Here is a 19,809-nt window from a genome sequence, read left to right on the forward strand (position 1 = left end):
GACACAGCGCTCTAGATGCAGTTTAAAGGAGGCCAAACAGTTTGCCTCGTCTAAAAACACATGGTCAATAAATCTGGTTCTGTGTCTGATCCATTAAGAAAGAAAATAAAAGATGTTTAAATCCATATTACTTGTCCTAAACCTGGTCACAATAGTAGGCTGCTTCCTGTTTCCCAATATCTCCCTTGCCATCATTAATTTCTAAATATACATGTGTCTATTTGTTATGCTTGTTTCAGTGTTATACAATTCCTTTTAGTCTCTGCACTTTTAATATATATTACTGCCCTGCATATCTATCTTCACTACTTTCATTCCTACATGTGCATCAATAGGACTATAATAGAGATATGTTAAATTATATACAATTACAATGGCCTTGTGTTGAACTCAAATTAAATTGTTAAGCTTTTACTGTATTTAAAATGTGGAAGCAAATAAAGAAACAGTATGAAATTGCTATTCCTCCTTTATTTGGTTGCTGTAACCTACAACATGTCACCTACTAGTTATTGTGTGCAGTTCAGTGATGGAAAGTAACTAAGGACATTTAATTTAATCATGTAAGGTACTTGTACATTTTTCTGCTACTTAATACTTCTACCACACTACAATTCAAAGAGAAATATTGTACTTTGTAATCAACTACATAAATTACATACCTTTAGTTAGTTACTTTGCAGGTTAAGATGAATACGAAATAAGACTTCATGTATCCTTAAGGGACGTTTACTAATTAGCCGGCAGTATCAAAAGTAAATTGATTGATCCACCTTTATCAGCTGCAACTTTAAAGTGATGTACAATGATTATAATACAATAATATAATATATATGGTTCTGAAATGGGCTATTCTGCATGATGAGTGCTTTTACTTTCGGTACATTTTGTGCATTTTGATGCCAATACTTTTGTACTTTTTTAATGTAGGAGTTTTACTTGTAGATCATTTGTATGCTGTGATATTGCTATTCTTACTTAAGTTACAGAGTATTTCTTCCACCACTGGTGCGGTTACATCTCTGACAGAGGAACGCTTGGCTGGCCCGGGCTGACAGTTCCCCCCATCACCGCTGGGTGTCGCTGCAGTCCCGGTGAGGTGCGGATGATCTGCAGAAGCAGAAATCTGCTCTCATCCACAGACAGTAGGCTCTCATCCCTCAACACGATGGCCGCAGCAGTGGATTCGAACTGTTACATGTTGTTTTAATTATTTTTGAACTACCTCACAAAGCATATGCTTTGCGTCCCTCGCAGCTGTGGTAAAAACACCTTGCAAGTGGTCAACACTGCGCTTCAGACGACTCTCCAGCTCCCACAAACTGTGACCCCGGGCACCAGGAACAAGGTAGCCAGCTGGTGCTAACGTTACCATTAGCGAACCACTAGCGTCAGCTAATCGGTGGTGGATTACATTCCTTATTGCTGCTGGTTTTAGTAGACAACAGATTGTTTTGTACTCTTTGCCATGGAGTTTAGATTAGGTGGTTTAACGTTAGCTCGTTAGCTTGATAACGTACGTGACCTATTAGTAATGTTACGGTAATGACGCTGGCTAGCTAGCTAAATGGACTGACAGCTCTGTGGTTTAGCTATAGCTATGTTACATTTGAGTAATTTAGTAAACTATCCCAATAAGAACGCCGTACATCAGTTAGAAGCTTACCTCAATAGTTGAGACTACTTAAAGCTGTGTTTAACTTGCCTGCTGTGTATTGAACGTATTTCTCTTACGCTCGCGTTGTTTCATTCTTCAGTTAAGCTACCTGGATGGCTGAGCCGGAGCTTCTGCTGGACTCTAATATCCGGCTTTGGGTGGTGTTGCCCATTGTCTTCATCACGTTTCTAGTCGGTGTGATACGGCATTATGTATCCATTCTTCTTCAAAGTGACAAGAAGTTGACGTTAGAACAGGTTTCTGACAGGTAGGTCATCTTTAATTGTGAGGTGGATCCTATTTTAAAAAACAAACACTTGAAAGTCATGTGAATGAATCAATTTGTTTTCTTCTCCAAATCCAGCCAGGTTCTTATTCGGAGCAGAATCCTCAGAGAAAATGGAAAATACATCCCCAAACAGGTAGCAAATGTCATCATGCATCTCCGACACATGTACGAGTTATTGTCCACCATATATGAAACGCACTCTCAACACAAAACCACTGGTCTTTGCATTTGTTTGTCACAAATGCAGCGTGTCGGACAATGTTACTAAATATCTCTCCTTGTTTTAGTCTTTTTTGATGAGGAAGTTCTTCTTCAATAATCAAGAAGATGGATTTTTCAAGAAGACCAAAAGAAAGGTTGTTCCACCCTCTCCAATGACAGGTAATCATTTTAAGTCTTTACCACTGAACATGATATGATGACGCACCCTTTAGCGTTAAAATGCACATTGTAAATTAGTTAAATAAAAAATGTCTGTCATTAAACAATTAACATTTCTGTGTGTTGTTCCTAATTTGTTTGTGCAAAACATGCATATATATATATATTTAAACAGTACTTAGCAAGAAGTTCATTGAGTGCGTTTTGTCTCTTTTCACAGATCCCAGCATGCTGACCGACATGATGAAAGGAAATGTCACCAATGTTCTTCCCATGATCCTCATTGGAGGCTGGATCAACTGGACCTTTTCAGGATTTGTAACAAGTAATTATGTCACTCTCTCACAGATCTGGCAGCTTGTGGGGGCAGAATGTGACCCGCACAAAAAATAACTCTGAATGTGTCTTGCTACCAGATGAGATGTAGTTTTATATGTGAATCCTACATTGAGTTCTTTCTTCACTCTCTTCCACACAGCTAAGGTTCCCTTCCCTCTCACTCTGCGCTTCAAGCCCATGCTTCAGCAAGGAGTAGAGCTGCTTTCACTGGATGCCTCCTGGTAAACTAATGAAACCAGATCTGTAGAGATGTACTGCATTAGTTGCGTATTAATCTCAAAATGCTTAAGCTAGTGTGTGTCTCTCTTGACATTTGTGTCTGTTTCTGTGTGCATTTATCCTCTAGGGTGAGCTCGGCGTCGTGGTATTTCTTGAACGTGTTTGGACTACGAAGCATGTACTCATTAATCCTAGGCCAAGATAATGGTAATTGTTGCTAATTTTAAGATCATTTTGAATGTTGTGTCGGGTCAGATTGTTCGATGATCACGTGAAAATGTAAATTCTACTTATGCTGATTATCAGAGGTTTCAACAGTAATAGCAACCGTGTCATACTACAAGTCGTTATTTGATTCACAGGAATGTGAGCATGAAAACAATATTTCATTTCAATACACACAATCTGAGAGTTACATTTTTAAGATTTAGGTACAGATGCATCCTGGTCAGTGCTATTTACAAATCAGTTCTTACGAGGACGGCCTTTGCATTCAGATAATTATTTGTCATTCCCAGAAGATGATTGCTTCAACTTATGTTGTTCAATCCCCACAGGTGCAGATCAGTCGAGGATCATGCAGGAGCAGATGAGTGGTGCAGCCATGGCCATGCCTGCAGATACAAATAAAGCTTTCAAGGTATATACCGCAGTGGTTTTAGCATAATTCATTAATGTGGTGGGGCTTTGCTCGGTTGTTCATGTGACGTCTGTCCTTGATTTCAGGCGGAGTGGGAGGCACTGGAACTGACGGACCATCAGTGGGCGCTGGAGAGCGTAGAGGAGGATCTGATGAGCAGAGAGCTGGACTTTGATGGCATGTTTAGCAAGGAGCTGCCAAGCGGCATCTTCTGATGGCCTGGTCACTTCTACTTGGAGCCTTCAGTTTGAATTTTGATCAATGCAGGGATTTGTTTTTGGTTTGAGCCCCAGAGATGGGACAAATCCCTTCATGTTATGCAAAGTTTACATTCACTTATTTGTTGTCCTTGTCTTTTCACATGTACTATTACCTTTCCATATAATATCTGAACTGACTTAATAATACACTGGTTCTGCTGCTGTTCCATCTCTTTTGAGACAAGGAGCTGTTTGGGAGATGTTAAGTGGCTTTTTGCTTATTGGAATGCAATATTATTAGCTTGTAACTGTATGCCATCATGCCATTAGGTAATAGAATGTGAACTACCCAGTGCTTCTTTTTTTTATTGTGTCATTCACAGCTAGACTAGCTGTTTCAATCTCCATATGTGTCCTCATGTTTAAACAATAGACGTTTATTTTATTATACTTTAACCATCTTTAATGACTCCTTTGTTAGATGGATCAGCTGCCGAAAGCTGGAAATAGACCCAGAACTGATTAGCTGTTGGCAGGGAGAATGTTTGTGTGATTTGAAATATTGTGTTTTTGAAGTATGTAGATGGTTTATTTTGTATTGTAGCCCCTCTGTGTTTTGTACAGCATAAAGCCTGTTTTGACAAAATATATAGTTTTCTTTATTGCAATGCACCCCGACGCAAGCAAACGTCATCCGTCAGGCTATCTACTGAGGTTTGTTGATGTTCTGAGGACATAATAATACAAGGATGCTTTTTTTTAGTAGCCCTATTGGTACACTGCTATATGACTCCTCTGTGATTTACTGGCGATGCCAGAGCACTCACATTGGAGTGCTACAGCAGCTCTACTCGATTGTGCAACGTCACTGACCGTAGAGGAAGAACGTTTCCCCGAGCAGAGCTCTGAAGCTCGCTCAAGTCGAGTATGCGCCTCTTCCATTCGCGCGTTCACGAGACCGGCACACTCGCTACATGATGGCCGAGGGAGGCGGACCCGAGCCGGGTGGCGCGGCAGACTCCGACTCGGAGCCGGTAGCCGCACAAATGCCAACCCCATCAACCGAAAATCAGAAACAGACTATCGGGTCACTTTTGAAGACGACTCTGAGAAAGGGCGACGAATGGTAAGAATCGTCCACGGCCAACGTTACCTGTGTGTTTTCAGCTAGCGTTAGCTAGCTAACGTTAGCAAGTGAGAAACAGGAAATGCTAACATGCTAAAGCTAGCATGCTAACGGAACCAACGTTTGCGAGTCTGAAATCGAAAGCTGCTGTGCTACCGATACTTTGTCCAGCTAACGTTTAACAAGTTAGCCCGCTAGCTGCTAGCCAGCTCGACTTAAATATTTCCATGGTGCCTGTAGTAACAGATATGAACGTTGGTTGTATACAACGAAACTAGCATGACTAAGTGGGTCATTTGTAAATGTTAATGTCGGGTTTGTGACAACTTAAGTGACGTTATCTGATGTGGTAGTTTGTCGGCTGGTAGAATAGGCCCTGGATTCAGATGGTGAGTTTATTTGCCAGTCAGACCGGCTCGTTGTTGGATAAGTAACGTTAGGTATCAGGAAATGGGCCCGTTGACAGGATTATTTTGCGAGTCGTTGCCTGCTTGTACTGACGTACCAGTTGAAGTTGTCTCACAGGTTTCTTAACCGGCCAGCTTCCGGTGTTGGCTAACAATGTTTCACATCCTAAAGACCGTCCAGGCCTGGGCACAATGCAGCGAGTTGTTTTTAAAGAGGTTTCACTGTTACATTTTTCAACAGAGAAATGTGAGATAGGCAAGAATTTAAATAGCCTTCTGTAGAAATGGGCCACAGTTATATTGACTATCAGCTACTAGCTACTAAGCTAACAACACGTTCATATAGTTGTTGAAAGTCAGTTAATGCCTATAAAGTGTTTCATGATACTGCAGTATCACTAAATAAAAATGGACTTCTATCCCATGGCGTTCACGCTGAAATGTAAGATTTTCCACAAGCATATTTACACTGTTTCATAGCTTGGGGAAGTTAACCTCAGGGCAAAGATCTTACACCTCACTATGATTGATACACTTATGTGAAGCCTTGATTTTCACTGACTTCTATGACCCTAACATCGTATTATGTGAATGCTTGCTAACAAGTCTACTAACTGGAGGAGATTAAGTCAAGCTAACTTGCTGTTACAATAGCTGCACATGCCAAGGCAGTTTGGTATTGCATCATTCTCTGGGTTAACATAGGACTTGGTACAATGGCTCTCCAAATCCCATGTATCACCTCTCGATCCTGTCCTGTCCTTGCGCCATATCATAAACGTATTAGGTGACCAAAAATGCTTTAAGAAGTATAAGTCTTAGAGGTTCAGAAGAAAGGATCGAGTGTCTTTCAAAGTGTGATGTGTTTGTTATTAACTGTTCCCAACCCATTTGTTTTAGGTATCTAATAGACAGCCGGTGGTTCAAACAGTGGAAGAAGTATGTTGGATTTGACAGCTGGGACATGTACAATGTGGGAGAACGTAGCCTCTATCCAGGACCAATTGATAACTCCGGGCTTTTCTCAGGTAAAACCTTCATCTGTAAACAAACATCTATTGGGCTTTGCTTGCTCTTGCGAACAGCACACATCCCACATAGAGATTAAACGAGCTGTACAGCCTGTAGTCATCCTTTTTGTTATTGTTTCCTTAAAGACCAGGAGACTCAGTCCCTGAAAGAGCACCTTATCGATGAGCTGGACTATGTCCTTGTACCCACTGAGGCATGGAAAAAGCTTGTCGGCTGGTACAGCTGTCTTGAGTGCCAGAGACCCATCGTCAGGAAGGTAACGCTGTTGAGGATTTTCTTTTTTACTTGACCATTCGCTTGTGGTTTGGGTTCTTAAATGTCTTCTTTCTTCCCCAGGTTGTTGAGCATGGCATGTTTGTCAAGCACTGTAAGGTGGAGGTCTATTTGCTGGAGCTGAACTTGTGTGAGAACGACAACATGGACAATGTTGTTACGCGTCATTTCAGTAAAGCTGATACTATAGGTGAGGGCTGACAGGAGTTTCTATGGATTCGTCTTTGCATTGAAAATGACGAGATAAATGTGCTGCCTACGCAACCGGAAATATCATTGTCATTAAATGTGTTTTGTGTAATAAATAAGCAGGAAAGATAATAATCAAGCCTCGCAAATCCCTTCTTTTCAGACACTATAGAGAAGGAGATGAGAACGCTGTTCAATATCTCATCAGAGAAGGAGACACGGCTCTGGAACAAATACATGAGCAACACCTACGAGCAGCTGAACAAGCCAGACAGCACTGTACAGGATGCTGGTCTCTTCCAGGGGCAGGTAGGTACAGCTGTGGTATTCAAATACCCTTCAGATTACCAATAGACTCCTCATTTATTTTGAAGAACACCACGGCCCAGCAGTGTACTGGTACTCACCGTGCATACATAATTAATTTACTGGCATGGTACAGAACAACATGAACTGTAAGAGTCTCTTGCAATGCAATACATTAGCTATGTATACAATACAAAACTATGTGGAATATCAGTTACTGTAGAGGTACGCTAATACCTCTGACATTCCCATCAACAAAATGATCTTTGACAAGGAAGTTTCACTATTCAATACTATTTCATTAAGTTACATTAACTTGTAAGTGTTCATGCTACTGTGCCCATACTCATGTACACTATAGTCACAAGTATGCAATGTGAAAGGTGTGAGAGACAAAGTTTCAATTTATCACGGCAGCTATTTTCCATAAACTGCAAATTAAAGCTAAAAAATAGACTTAAACATCGAAGTAAGTGCAGTTGATAGACCCACCTCCAGCTGCTGAAGGTGGCAGCACTCGACACACGCTAGTATTAATTCAAGCCCGAGACATGATAGCTCTGACGTGAAGGTCAGTTTTGCCGGCCTGGCTCTCAACCAGCTTGTTTTCCCACAGGTGCTTGTGATTGAGCGGAAGAATGAGGATGGCACGTGGCCCAGACAGGCCTCCCATCCCAAGTAAGCAAATACCTTGTTTGTTTTGTCATTCTGTAAAGGCCTGTAGGAATATAAATGATATCCTAGTAGTTTTAGAGAATTTAATATATACATCAAATATATATCCAAACATTAAATGTAGGTCAGTATTTTTTTAAACAAATGTTAAACACGGTCTTGCTCTTGCTCACCAGATCCAGTACTACCCCATCCAGGAATTTCACTACCTCCCCAAAACTCTCCTCCAACTCAACAGCCAGTATCTCCTCAACAGTAACCAATGGAGACAGCAGCTGTAGCCCTGGCTACACACTTAACAACAGCACATCCTCTGGCAACAGGCAAGTGTCCTTTTCTGATTTATCCCCCCGTCACTTTTTCCTCCATGCACAGAGTGTGTACCTCTCGTGCACATTTACTGTGTGCGCTATGTGGCACCGACTCATTAGAACCAGCAGTAAACTTAACTTACTGTTCTTTTGTACCACTTGCTTCCTGAGCTCCTGTGGTATTCAGTTGTTACATCTGCAAAAGACTCATTGTATGTTGTGATGGAACTTGCACATCAAATGTTTCTCATGCCGGTGTTTTGTAGAGGAGATTAAAAGGACAGTCCCGCACACTACTCTTGAATTTACGACATTTATTGATTCAGTAAAGTCGGAGCACGAGGTCTTTAACAGATTATTCATCTTCTGTTGCACACCACGGAATTCAAAGTATGTTCTTTCCCTCTTCCCATAATGTCATTAGTTCTTTTCTTTTTGTTGTTTTAAGTTTGTCAGTTTTTCATTTGTAAATTTGTTTTGGGTGTTTTTTGTTTGCTTTAAAATGCAACGCTGTGTCACCCAGTAAAGCAATGCAAGTCAACACCCATTTAAAGGCGAGCTGGTATCAAATATGTACGAACACTACAGTGCTGTATCAGCATGAAGTTAATCATATTGCATAGTGAGGAACATGTAATAAAGAGTGCACTGTAACTGTGCTGTTGCAGCATGGGTCCCTTATTGTGCTTTGCTTACTGTAAAACAAATTATGGCCTTAGGCTGCTTGCATTTGCTCTTTCTAGAGTTCTCTGCTACCTACAGCTCAGTGGGATTACTGAAGAGTTGACTAACTGTGCACGCTAGAGACACTTTGATATTCAAAATACACTCAAGATGGAAAATTTGACTGAATTTGCACATGTCATAGAGACTTCTTTTAATTAGACACAAAATAATTCAGTTATTTAAAATGTTGCATGATCGTGAGTTTTTGGGTAGTATTCTAAATGAGGACAAGAGTGTGGTGGTGACAGCGTGGCAATATTCCTTGTTGTCAATTCATAGAGGTACGCATACCAAGTGGTAGTAACATGTTCTCTTGAAGTGATTATATCCAGGTACCATATCTGAATGTCCTGTTTAAACACACATGGCTTCATCACAACACTGTCTTTAAGGATACCCACAGTAACATATCTGCTCTTCCAACAGATTGGGGGGCTACAATTCATACAGCTCCTCCTACAACTACAGAGAGTCACAGTCACAGCCCGGCCTGTGTGGTCTCAGTAATTTGGGCAACACATGCTTCATGAACTCTGCCCTCCAGGTAAAAAACATCCAATAACGCCACAGATCCAACTTCCATTCAGACAAAGTCAGTTGCCAGTTTTTTGGGTTTCATGTTCACACTATCCATCTATGATTCCTCTTCTTCCAGTGCCTGAGCAATGCATCTCCACTCACAGAATACTTCCTCAATGACCAGTATGAGGCAGAGATTAACCGGGAGAATCCGCTGGGAATGAGGGGGGAGATCGCAGAGGCCTACGCAGATCTAGTGAAGCAGATGTGGCTGAGCCGCAGCAGCTACGTGGCCCCACGCACCTTCAAAGTGAGTCCTGTTAAAACAACTTCATCTGATTTACATATCAGTTATCCATTCATAATCTTAAAGGTACAAACAAAATTCACCTTTTTTTTCTTTTTCCCCCAGACCCAGGTCGGACGTTTTGCCCCCCAGTTTTCTGGCTACCAGCAGCAGGACTCCCAGGAGCTGTTGGCTTTCCTGCTCGACGGGCTCCATGAAGATCTAAACCGCGTCAAGAAGAAGCCTTATCTGGCCCTGAAGGATGCAGAGGGCCGTCCAGACGAGGTATGGAGCAGACATAGTAATGGAAAAACAAAAGGGAAACTAAAAACTGCAAAGACTCATTCTGGTGCCGCAATATGACGCTGCTTAAATATTTATACCCGCAGCATTCCTGGCTTTGTTGTGTTTTGATTCCTGAAATTGGCTTTAAATTTCATAGAGATTGACTGAGCTGCAAGACATAGCATAGGTTTTTATTATGAAGCAGCATATTGTGTGCTTTGATCTGCTATGCTTCAATGAATTACTTAACAATATCTAGTTACACCTTTTCTTTCAGAGGCTTTAAAAGGTCATCTAATGAAAGTCTTTCTCTGTTGTTTGTGGAATTACAGATCGTTGCAAAGGAAGCCTGGACGAACCACCGCTTGCGCAACGACTCTATTATAGTTGATATTTTCCACGGCCTCTTCAAATCCACTCTGGTGTGCCCAGAGTGCTCCATGGTGTCTGTAACCTTTGACCCATTCTGCTACCTTACACTGCCTCTGCCCATGAAGAAGGACCGGACTATGGAGGTGTTCCTGGTGCGGTCAGACCCTCAGTCCAGACCCACACAGGTGAGGTGGAACTAGAGTTCTAGCTCTAGACTTGGAACACTAGCACTCTAGTTTTTAAGAACCGAGTTTGCTTTGTACGTGATGTCGTTGGATCATCATATCGCTTTATGTTCTTCTTTGTCTTATAGTATCGAGTGGTGGTCCCCAAACTGGGAGCAGTGACGGACCTGTGCAGCGCCTTGTCCAAACTCTGTGGATTCCCTCAGGAAAACGTGAGAACTGTTACATTTTCTTTGCTCTGGTTTGAAATGGAAATATGTGCTAACTTTGCCATTTACTTCTCTGTCTAGATGGTGGTGGCTGACGTTTACAACCATAGGTTCCATAAAATCTATAGACGGGATGATGGTCTCAACCAAATCATGGAAAAAGATGACATCTTTGTGTAAGTATTGTTGTCTTCAGTGAGTCACTGCGGCCAGTTTCATGCTATAGTTGTATTTGAAGCGCCTGCAGGGGTCGCTAGCGAGCCATCCGGCCTCTCACTGTGAGCTTTACTGGAGCTCTCTCAGCAGACCGTTCTCGTAGACGCGAGGCTTTTACTTCCCTATTGAAACACGAATTGTTTAAATATCACAACCCAAATTCCCATTATGAAATGAATGGGACCTTGTGGTCAACTGCCTTTTTCGGGGGTAAAAAGCTCCACAAGTGCTTGCGAGCTTAGCTTTCTTATTTTTTGATTTGTTTTATATGTTTTCGAGTTGTCGGTACGTACGTATGTCACTGTCTATTCTCGTGAAAGGGATATTTTGGACAATTTCTTTAAATTTGGCACAAACGTAACTTTCGCTTAAGGATGAACTGAAAAAGCCACAAAACTTATTTTTTGTCATAACACAAGAATTCGTGTGTTTATTATGACAATTTCACACACGTCTAATAGAAAAACATGATGAAGTTGAGTAGTACTTCCATCCTAGAAGTAAACTGCAACATGCCTGGTTGGCGGAGGCATTTAACCGCAGGGCTTTAATTCTAGTTGTCCGGTGCTTTAAGAGCCTCTGCTAAAGACTGAGCTGGGCCTAGCATAACGGCCGTATGTACTCTATACTGTGGTCATCAGTAATTTCAAATACGTGTGTGTAATGTGTGTGTTTGTGTTGTTGCTCTTTGCAGGTATGAGGTACAGGAAGAGGACAGCGAGAGGATGAACCTGCCTGTCTATTTCAGGGAGCGCCACTCCAAGCATGCAGGAAGTTCCTCAAGCACCATGCTGTTTGGCCAGCCTTTACTCATCACCGTGCCCAGACACAACCTCATAGCAGAAGTTCTCTACGACAAGATCCTAGAGAGAATTGGGTAAGGACCTACTGTGTGGATGGAAAGGAGGAAACAACATGGCAATAAAAAAGCGAGTTCTGAGTGTATTTGGTGGTTCACGCATCTCCTCTGTTCCATGCTGCAGGCGCTATGTAAAACAATCCCATGGCCCTAACGGTGAAAGCAGGGCCTCAGCATCGACCTCGGCCTCGGCATCGGCCCCAGCCTCGGCATCGGCCCCAGCCTCAGCCTCAGCATCGGCATCAGCCCCAGCATCGTCTTCGGCATCGGCCCCGGCCTCGGCATCGTCTTCGGCATCGGCATCGTCTTCGGCATCGGCATCGGCATCGTCTTCGGCATCGGCCCCGGCCTCGGCATCGTCTTCGGCATCGGCCCCGGCCTCAGCATCGTCTTCGGCATCGGCCTCGGCCTCGGCTTCGGCCCCAGCATCGGCCTCAGCGTCCTTTGCCAGCTGCAGCCAGGCTCCTGAATGTTCCACATCGTCTAGTCTCAATGCCGGCCTGGGGGGCTGTGGCAGCCCCCTGTCAGACGGGGCCTCGTGCAGTGCCAGCTCCAGTAACGGCAGCAACCACTCAGGGACCTGCAATGAAACTAATGGGTTGTATGATGGTAATTATCTAAGATTCACCAAATTCAAAGGAAACATTGATCAGCCATGCAAAGAACTGCAAAGTGATGAGATTTCATTGTTGTCTGTTCAGGTGAGGAGGAGGCCATGGACCACCAGGTGAGTCCAGAGCCAGAGAATGGCCAGTCTGAAGAGGATGAAGAAGAGACCTCTGACTTGGAAAATGGGTCTAAAGGAGACTCAGCCAAGCACCGCTCTTCACCAGCCAAGCTCTTCACTTTCAGCATCGTCAACTCTTATGGCACAGCTAACATCAGCCCGCTGCCCTGTGATGGAAATGTCCTCAAACTTAATCGTCAGTGCTAATCTTTTTGAATTTACAATTGTTCGTTTTGTTTTTCAAAGCCCCTTTGTGTTGACAGAGCCCCTCCCTCATCTTCCTCTCTGCAGCACATTCCACGGTGGCCATCGACTGGGACGCAGCATCAAAGAAGCTGTGCTACGATGAGCAGGAAGCAGAGGTCAGTAGGTTGATAGTCTGCAGAATAAATCCTGTGACCAGACATGCAAGCAGCCTATTTATATCTGTGTGAATATTGTGTGTAGGCCTATGAGAAGCACGAGAGCATGCTCCAGGCCCAGAAGAAGAAAGCCACCGTGGCCCTGACGGAATGCACCGAGCTCTTTACAACAATGGAGACACTTGGAGAACACGACCCATGGTAAGGTCTCACAACTGCAGCCTAGTTCAGTGTCAAATCACCACTCATGTCTCCATCTTTGTCATATAAATATAATCTTTTTTTTTTTAATGCAGGTATTGTCCAACATGTAAGAAACACCAACAGGCCACGAAAAAGTTTGACTTGTGGTCGCTGCCACGCGTTCTGGTCGTTCATCTAAAGCGGTTCTCCTACAACCGGTGTTGGAGGGACAAGCTGGACACAGTGGTGGACTTTCCCATCAGGTATGCAGGAGGCAGTATTGCTCATTAACATTATTGTGGACACATTTCAGGACAATGCTTTAGTCTGACGAGGAGAAAAGGCACTGATGGGTCTCTATCGTAGTTCCAGATGTCCTGAGAAGAGGTCCCCTCTGAAGGTGGACAGTCTCAGCGCTTAGCATTATGACAATACCTGATTACTGAAAGTTCCTTTCTTTGTTAATCATCAACATTAGTTAAGCATTTCTTTAGAAAAGCCGTGTTATAGATTTTGGTGACCAAGTGCTACTCAATGCAAATCAGTTAGAAATACGGATCAGGTTGTGACAAACGGGAGCTTTGGATGCTCATTATGTTACTCATATTTTAAGAATAGTGTTCTGAGAAAGTGCAGTATCGTTGGCCCTGTTCCACCAGGGGGAGCTGTAGCCTGAATCAAAGTGACCTGAGGTCTGAATAAGTAAATACTGTATTTATTGTACTTTGAAGAAATGGACTGTTGCCTCAGAGAACTGGCCTCAATACGCCCGTGTCCTAACCGTCCTTATCTGTTTTAGTTGTGTAACTAATAAAACTTTCACCGGTAGCCTTTCATAGCATGAGTCATGAACCCGGTACAAATGGAGAAGTTGCAGCTATCTTTCTGTGTTTTATGTGTGCAACACATATCGACTCGTGACTTACTTTTAAAAACAGCTGACTCATGCTCACTAAGGTTAACTTAATCATGCAAGAGGCCCACATGCTGTGTTATACATTGAATGTGACTTTAAGAGAATCTTCTCTTTTGTTTCTTGGCTGTTTTAGTAGGTGGTATGTTTCATAACTCCGTTTTAGTGCGGTGGAAATGCCATTTTATTTCCCTGTGACTGAAGATCTGTTCTTTGTCAGGGATCTGGACATGTCCGAGTTTGTGTGCGACCCGAAGGCCGGCCCCTACGTATATGACCTCATTGCCGTGTCAAACCACTATGGAGGAATGGGAGGCGGTCACTGTAAGTCAACTGTTCTCTGTCATTTGAATCGCTTGTGACACTTTGGAAATCACAGGCCAATATCACTCCACATCAACATACCATAAAGAGCTTATTTTAACATACAACTATTATATTTCCAGCCGGTAATAAATTCCCTCTCTTGTTCTTTTTGTTTGTCTTAAAACATGCACACAACATGAGTCCACTGTGTCTCCATGGACTCTAATCAGTTACATTTTAACACGGCAAAGTGTCTCGTGCATCTTCTTTCTCTGTGGACTCATTGTCCAGTTGTTTTTGTGTTGGCTTTGTCCCTTCACAGTAAACAGGTGTGAGTGAGATTGTTTATCTCATGCTAGATAAACAAATGAACTGAACAGCTGTTTGTTTAACACTTATTTCCTTCTTACAGACACAGCTTACGGCAAGAATAAAGTGGATGGAAAGTGGTATTATTTTGATGACAGCAGCGTCTCCTCTGCCTCAGAGGACCAGATTGTGGTGAGTTGTGACTCTTTAATGTTCATGAATGTTCTGTGTACAGCTGTCCTGTACATGCCTCCAGAGATGCAGTGTTTGGTGATGTCTTTCTGTCATGTGTGACTCAGCCCTCTCGGCTTTCTGTCCTTGGAGTCGAGTGTCCCTGTTGTTGTAGTGTAACCCTGTCCTTGTTGCCCCACGCAGACTAAAGCAGCCTATGTGCTGTTCTATCAGCGCAGAGACGAGGAAGCCCCCTCCAAACCTCAGCCTTCGGCCTCACTGGGAGGAGCCCCGGAAGCAGCCGATGACCACATGGACACAAACTGAGGAGCCCTTACGCGAAGGGACACGCACTGAAACATATATATGGCAAATAGAGACACTCGGACGCACACACAAAGCTACTTTAGTGACAGGGGACTCCACAGACTTAACATTATTAACCCCACCTTCCCCGTATTTTATTTGATTTCTGTCTCGAATGTTGTCACCTAGAGCCAACGGCCTCGTCAGAAGAGTGACCTGAGAGACTTCTTCCCTGCAGCAGATGGCCGACTGATTTCTGATCATAGCTTACTAGTCTGGAACTAAAGAGGAGTACGGATAGAGATCCTCTCACTGGATGAACAGAATGTTAGAAGTGCCCTCAAATGCGTAGATAAACAAATGTTTCTGTCAGAAATATTAAAAAAAGAAGCCAAATGCACATGTTGTTTCAACCAAAGCGTTCCAAGGTTCTTATGATTAAAATATATCAACTGTTAAGCCATTAGCAGGATACTGGCATTGTGCCTAGATGTATCTCCGATGATCTTGCTGTGCTGAGGGAAACGCAGACCCCCGTGACAGTGTGATGTGTACACAGAACAATACATGCCATGCTTGTTGAAAGAGTCCTGTGACCTTATTCCACCTGCGTAGAGCGAGTCACGGATCGGCAGGTGTGCAGCCGGGCTGCCAGATCCGTGTTGCAATCTAAACCACAGAGGGGACGTCTCTGTTTAAGATCTGCGTCTTGACATGATTTGTGGCAGAACCAGTTTTTCTTGCTCTTGTTCAGCCATCTTTCTTTTTGTTTTGTTCTATGATGCACAGAATGGGCTCCGCTGCCTCTCACATCCTAAACTTATGAGGAGTCTCACCCTGCTAACGATTTTTATTGTCCTTTTTTTTTTTTTTTTGTAATGACAATGCAAAAGCGGCCTTTTGATTCCTGCAACCTGCCTAAAGAAGGGGGCACTTTGAATTCTCCATGAGTACATGACCTACCTGCTTCTGGTGCATCAAGAGATCACAGGATTGTATGATTTGGCCGTAGCATTAAGGGCTATGGTCTGTCATACACTTCCAGATCATTTGAATGTGTCTTATAAGCATATTTTGATTGCTGCCTGATCAGACCCCTGGCTCACCTGCTATGGCTTGTCCTTATTAGTCTTGTACATTAATGCAGCGCTGTATTGAAATGGCTTTTGTTATTTGATATCCTAAAAGCACACTGAGTGAAGCAAAAATAAAGTAGTGTAAAAGCGGTGCTCTTCTTGATGAAACTTGAACTTGCTCCCTGTCATTGGGAACAATCTACACGTGTCATCAGATGGGGTCGGGGCAGCAGTACCTTGACTGAGTGCAGCCATTTGCTTCCAGTGATCACAGTACACCACTCAGCTGCCAAGTAAAATAAAGCCACACTGTCTCTGTTGGTGGCGTAAGAGAAGAATCCCTTTGTTGTCTCTTTACAGACACACAAGTACCCCAGGAAGCTGTTATAACAGGTGTATAACTGTGTGAGTGGGTATGAAACACATTGACTTCTACTCGGTCTCGAGGGTCTTCGGTTGAAACCAGATGGCAGTTAGTACTTCATGGATCTATTCCTGTAAGTCTTGTTCTGTGGCATAAATTCTGCACTATGTCGCATTACAGCATGTTGATATGAAGGACCTCCAAGTGCCCTTTTTGCTGGTTGGTCCCGCCCATCAAGTCTTTCAGAGATGACTACCTAAATATAATCATTTAAGCCTATGCCTAGAAAAGCTTTACATCATATTTGCAATCCTAGATACTTAGTTGAAAACAAAATCCAGCCGCCGAACACAGCGGATCTTGTTTTCCCTCTTTCAAACAATTCAAACTCAAAAAATAACCGAAGACATGTAAATAATCAGACTATTGAAAATGGGTGTAAAAAAAATTGTCGTCTTTATCTTATTGCCAATATCTACAGTATTTGTTTTTAATTGAGAAATATTTGAATTCAAAGTACAATAAAAACTGGAGGCCTCAACAAAGTGGTTTGTTTGGTCTAATTACGCACAAAGATATACTGTAATCAGCTTACATTAAAGCTGGCTTAACATTGGAGGTAGTTGTGAAGTAACTATTGCAAAATTATCTTTTATTGGCACGTGATGCAACCTTGATTTAATGCCGACTGATTGCAAAATGAACTGATCTGCACTCTGCTGTTGGCCCTCTAACAGCAGAGTAATCACTGTTGGTACAAACCCAGATGGGCAATGTTACCCATTTACTCAAGATCATGTTTTTTTTTAATTCGGCCTTTATCATGCAGGTCGACAAATATATATTCAAAAGAATATACAATATTGGTACCATGATTTCACTGAGACAGTCAGGAAATGGATGAAAAAAAACATTTATTGGTCCTCATGACAAATCAAAACACAGCTGTGCTTTGTATATACACAAGGCAGCTGACAACATTCAGGCTTTTACGCTGCATCAGATACCCTCCTCACAACTAACTTGGTTTCAGAGGATGTCTTCATATTGTAAAAGAGCAGAACACAGCCATGTATGTAGGAGAGCACAGCTGGTCTGGACAAGTGTTGCACACCATCTACAGAAGCTTTGGGGGGGGGGGGGAGCGATGAGCTCATGGTTACACACATGGTGCAGAAAAGCTGCTACAAGTGGGTGAACAACACTGAGGAGGACGGGCGGTTTAGTTTGCCTGGCTGAGGAGCTTCTTGATGTCCCCCTCGATGTCGCTGGTGAGGAACTTCCTGCTGTAGCGCTTGAACGGCACTCCATCCGGCCCGATGAGGAACTTCTCAAAGTTCCAGGCCACGTCGGTCCTGCTGACCGGGCTCCAGAGGATCAGCTTGGGGTCGTTGATCAGGGCGGATGGCTCGTCGCTGGGGAATGGCAGCATGTCCCTCAGGAACACAAACAGGGCGTGGGCGTCTTTCCCGTTCACATCCGCTTTCTCCAGGAGCTGAAACTTTGGCTCAAAGCCATTTCCAGGACGGACATACTTCAGAGACACGAGGATTTCCTCGTTCTTGCAGTTCTCCTGAAAGGGTTAATCAGAACAATAAGTATGATTGTGTTACATTTTGGGAAGTAGAGAGGTCCAGGTCACTCTAAGAAGTCCCCTTGATAAAGTCCAACATGTCATTATGTCTCTACAGACATGCATTACATCATCATGTTTTATGAGGGAAGTGGTTCGCAGTTATTGTCATGGATCAATAAAGGTCTGTACTTCAGCAGTCCAACATAATTTCAATACTGCAGGTTTTAAATTGGAAACAATTGAATGGCTAATAGATCATTTTATTATTTACATATCTGTTCTGATCAGTAAACCAGTCTAACTTGGTTGAAGGCTGTGGTTCCACTGTCTTCTTTATCTCGAACAGAAAGAGCACTTCCTGCTAGACGGGTTAACTTCCTGCTGATTTGAACCATCATTTCTGTAACTGTCTATTAATGAGTTACTACTGTTGTCATACAAACTTAGTTAATAAATGACATATTGCTTATTCTCTGCGTTACAATTGTGAAGCAGAACAAGTTGCATGTATTAAGTTAAATAAGGAAGAACTTAACTTGTGCTTGGTGACCAACACTACCACAATTTCCTCTTTCCTAAACATTCAATGCTGAAACTGCATCTCAAAGGAACTCAATTCCTCACCAGCAAAACGTATCCTTGAGTTATAGGTTCACTTTTCAAAATATCAATCTATTGGTTTAGATAATATATGAATGAACTTGAATTAGTGGCTGTAGCAGATACTTATTGACTAAATATAAGACAAGCTAAAACCTTAAACCCGCCAGTAAACTTGGATATATAAAAGCAAGTTTAAACCAGGAACAAAACTCCTTCCACCTGAGTAAAATAGCCTACAAATTCATTATAATTAACATATCTGTATGCTGTTGTATAATTGTTGTTTCAAAATTCTAAACGCAAGTGAGCTATTTCCGGGAAAATATGTAAAACGAATAAAAACAAAAGCTAATAATAACCCCAGTATGCCTGAAAGTAAAGAGAGTACACCTGGTGAATATAACATTGTTTCCTCACCTGATGGCCGAACTGGTTACAGGGCACTCCCAGGATCACGAGCCCCTTGCCGGCGTACCGGTCGTGGAGCTCGTTCATCTGGGTGTAATCCCTGGTGGTCGTACCTCAGAGAGACGCAACGTTCTCGATGAGGACAACTTTGCCCTGCAGGGAGGAGAAATTAAACGTTTCTCCCGTTAACAGTTTGGCCGAGAGGTCGTAAAATTTCGCAGCCATTTTTGCCATTTTCGACATATATTCCTCTGTGTTGAGAGTCACAATGATCCCTTTATATCCGAGTCACTCTACTTTCTTGAGCAAGCCGTGAGATATAGCCAAAGATCTTGTATTTATCGCTCAAGATGGTTCACATCCTGCAGCCTACGGGACGGGATTCGAAGGTTCCAATATACCATCACATTAATATGAAAGTCATCAATGATTGTATGTCAAAATAAAATCATGCAAGAGTAAGTACACATTTTGATTTACTAAACCCTGATTATAAATGCTTTTACACATACCATAACATGAATTTAGTAACTCTTAATTTTGACATTTTATCTTTAATTAATTAAGTCAAAAGGTTGCCAAAACATGAATACTGAATTTTGTAATTTCCACTATTTCATCCTTTTTGTTTTTCCTGGAGAAAATTATCCTGCTCTTTTTTTTTTAAACAAAACGGCTCGTGAATCATGACGTGAATGGACTATATCGCTGTAGTCAACCAAGCGAGGCGAAGAAGGAAGCAAGTAGAAGTGAAGCCGCTCAATGTACAACACACTCTTTGATGTAGTTGCGCAGGTACATCGC

The 19,809-nt window shown here is 42.6% G+C and overlaps 3 protein-coding genes across 3 annotated transcripts; 2 read left to right on the top strand and 1 right to left on the bottom strand.

Annotated features, from left to right (window-relative positions):
* Positions 1 to 1,117: 1,117 nt before the first annotated feature.
* Positions 1,118 to 4,371, top strand: emc3 (ER membrane protein complex subunit 3). Its single transcript, XM_076110883.1, has 9 exons — positions 1,118 to 1,348; positions 1,758 to 1,925; positions 2,022 to 2,079; positions 2,234 to 2,327; positions 2,548 to 2,652; positions 2,806 to 2,887; positions 3,013 to 3,092; positions 3,443 to 3,525; positions 3,612 to 4,371. Exons 2-9 carry the CDS (start codon positions 1,771 to 1,773, stop codon positions 3,738 to 3,740), a joined length of 786 nt encoding a protein of 261 aa, XP_075966998.1. The 5' UTR covers positions 1,118 to 1,348; positions 1,758 to 1,770; the 3' UTR covers positions 3,741 to 4,371.
* Positions 4,372 to 4,679: 308 nt separating this feature from the next.
* usp4 (ubiquitin specific peptidase 4 (proto-oncogene)) lies at positions 4,680 to 16,205 on the top strand. The gene is made up of 22 exons (XM_076110393.1): positions 4,680 to 4,851; positions 6,159 to 6,286; positions 6,416 to 6,546; positions 6,627 to 6,753; positions 6,916 to 7,061; positions 7,675 to 7,736; positions 7,910 to 8,056; positions 9,197 to 9,314; positions 9,426 to 9,599; positions 9,702 to 9,860; positions 10,193 to 10,417; positions 10,546 to 10,629; positions 10,708 to 10,802; positions 11,537 to 11,719; positions 11,826 to 12,310; positions 12,403 to 12,624; positions 12,720 to 12,790; positions 12,876 to 12,991; positions 13,087 to 13,236; positions 14,107 to 14,210; positions 14,605 to 14,693; positions 14,877 to 16,205. The coding sequence occupies exons 1-22, from the start codon at positions 4,700 to 4,702 to the stop codon at positions 14,997 to 14,999; spliced, it is 3,291 nt and encodes a 1,096-aa protein (XP_075966508.1). The 5' UTR covers positions 4,680 to 4,699; the 3' UTR covers positions 15,000 to 16,205.
* Positions 16,206 to 17,315: 1,110 nt separating this feature from the next.
* Positions 17,316 to 19,317, bottom strand: gpx1b (glutathione peroxidase 1b). Its single transcript, XM_076110394.1, has 2 exons — positions 19,015 to 19,317; positions 17,316 to 17,991 (listed from the first exon to the last, which is right to left on the bottom strand). The coding sequence occupies exons 1-2, from the start codon at positions 19,246 to 19,248 to the stop codon at positions 17,641 to 17,643; spliced, it is 585 nt and encodes a 194-aa protein (XP_075966509.1). The 5' UTR covers positions 19,249 to 19,317; the 3' UTR covers positions 17,316 to 17,640.
* Positions 19,318 to 19,809: the final 492 nt, after the last annotated feature.

Source organism: Anarhichas minor, unplaced genomic scaffold, assembly GCF_050575085.1.
Source record: "Anarhichas minor isolate MPS153535 unplaced genomic scaffold, ASM5057508v1 ptg000043l, whole genome shotgun sequence".
NCBI lineage: Eukaryota > Metazoa > Chordata > Actinopteri > Perciformes > Anarhichadidae > Anarhichas > Anarhichas minor.

Bases quoted from the DNA above. Each gene is read 5' to 3' on its own strand.
- emc3 (XM_076110883.1), top strand. From the start codon at position 1,771: ATGGCTGAGCCGGAGCTTCTGCTGGACTCTAATATCCGGCTTTGGGTG. The intron at 2,328-2,547 runs GTAATCATTTTA...CTCTTTTCACAG, and splicing joins TCCACCCTCTCCAATGACAG to ATCCCAGCATGCTGACCGAC. The intron at 2,888-3,012 runs GTAAACTAATGA...TTTATCCTCTAG, and splicing joins CTTTCACTGGATGCCTCCTG to GGTGAGCTCGGCGTCGTGGT.
- usp4 (XM_076110393.1), top strand. From the start codon at position 4,700: ATGATGGCCGAGGGAGGCGGACCCGAGCCGGGTGGCGCGGCAGACTCC. The intron at 10,803-11,536 runs GTAAGTATTGTT...TGCTCTTTGCAG, and splicing joins GAAAAAGATGACATCTTTGT to GTATGAGGTACAGGAAGAGG. The intron at 12,311-12,402 runs GTAATTATCTAA...TTGTCTGTTCAG, and splicing joins AACTAATGGGTTGTATGATG to GTGAGGAGGAGGCCATGGAC.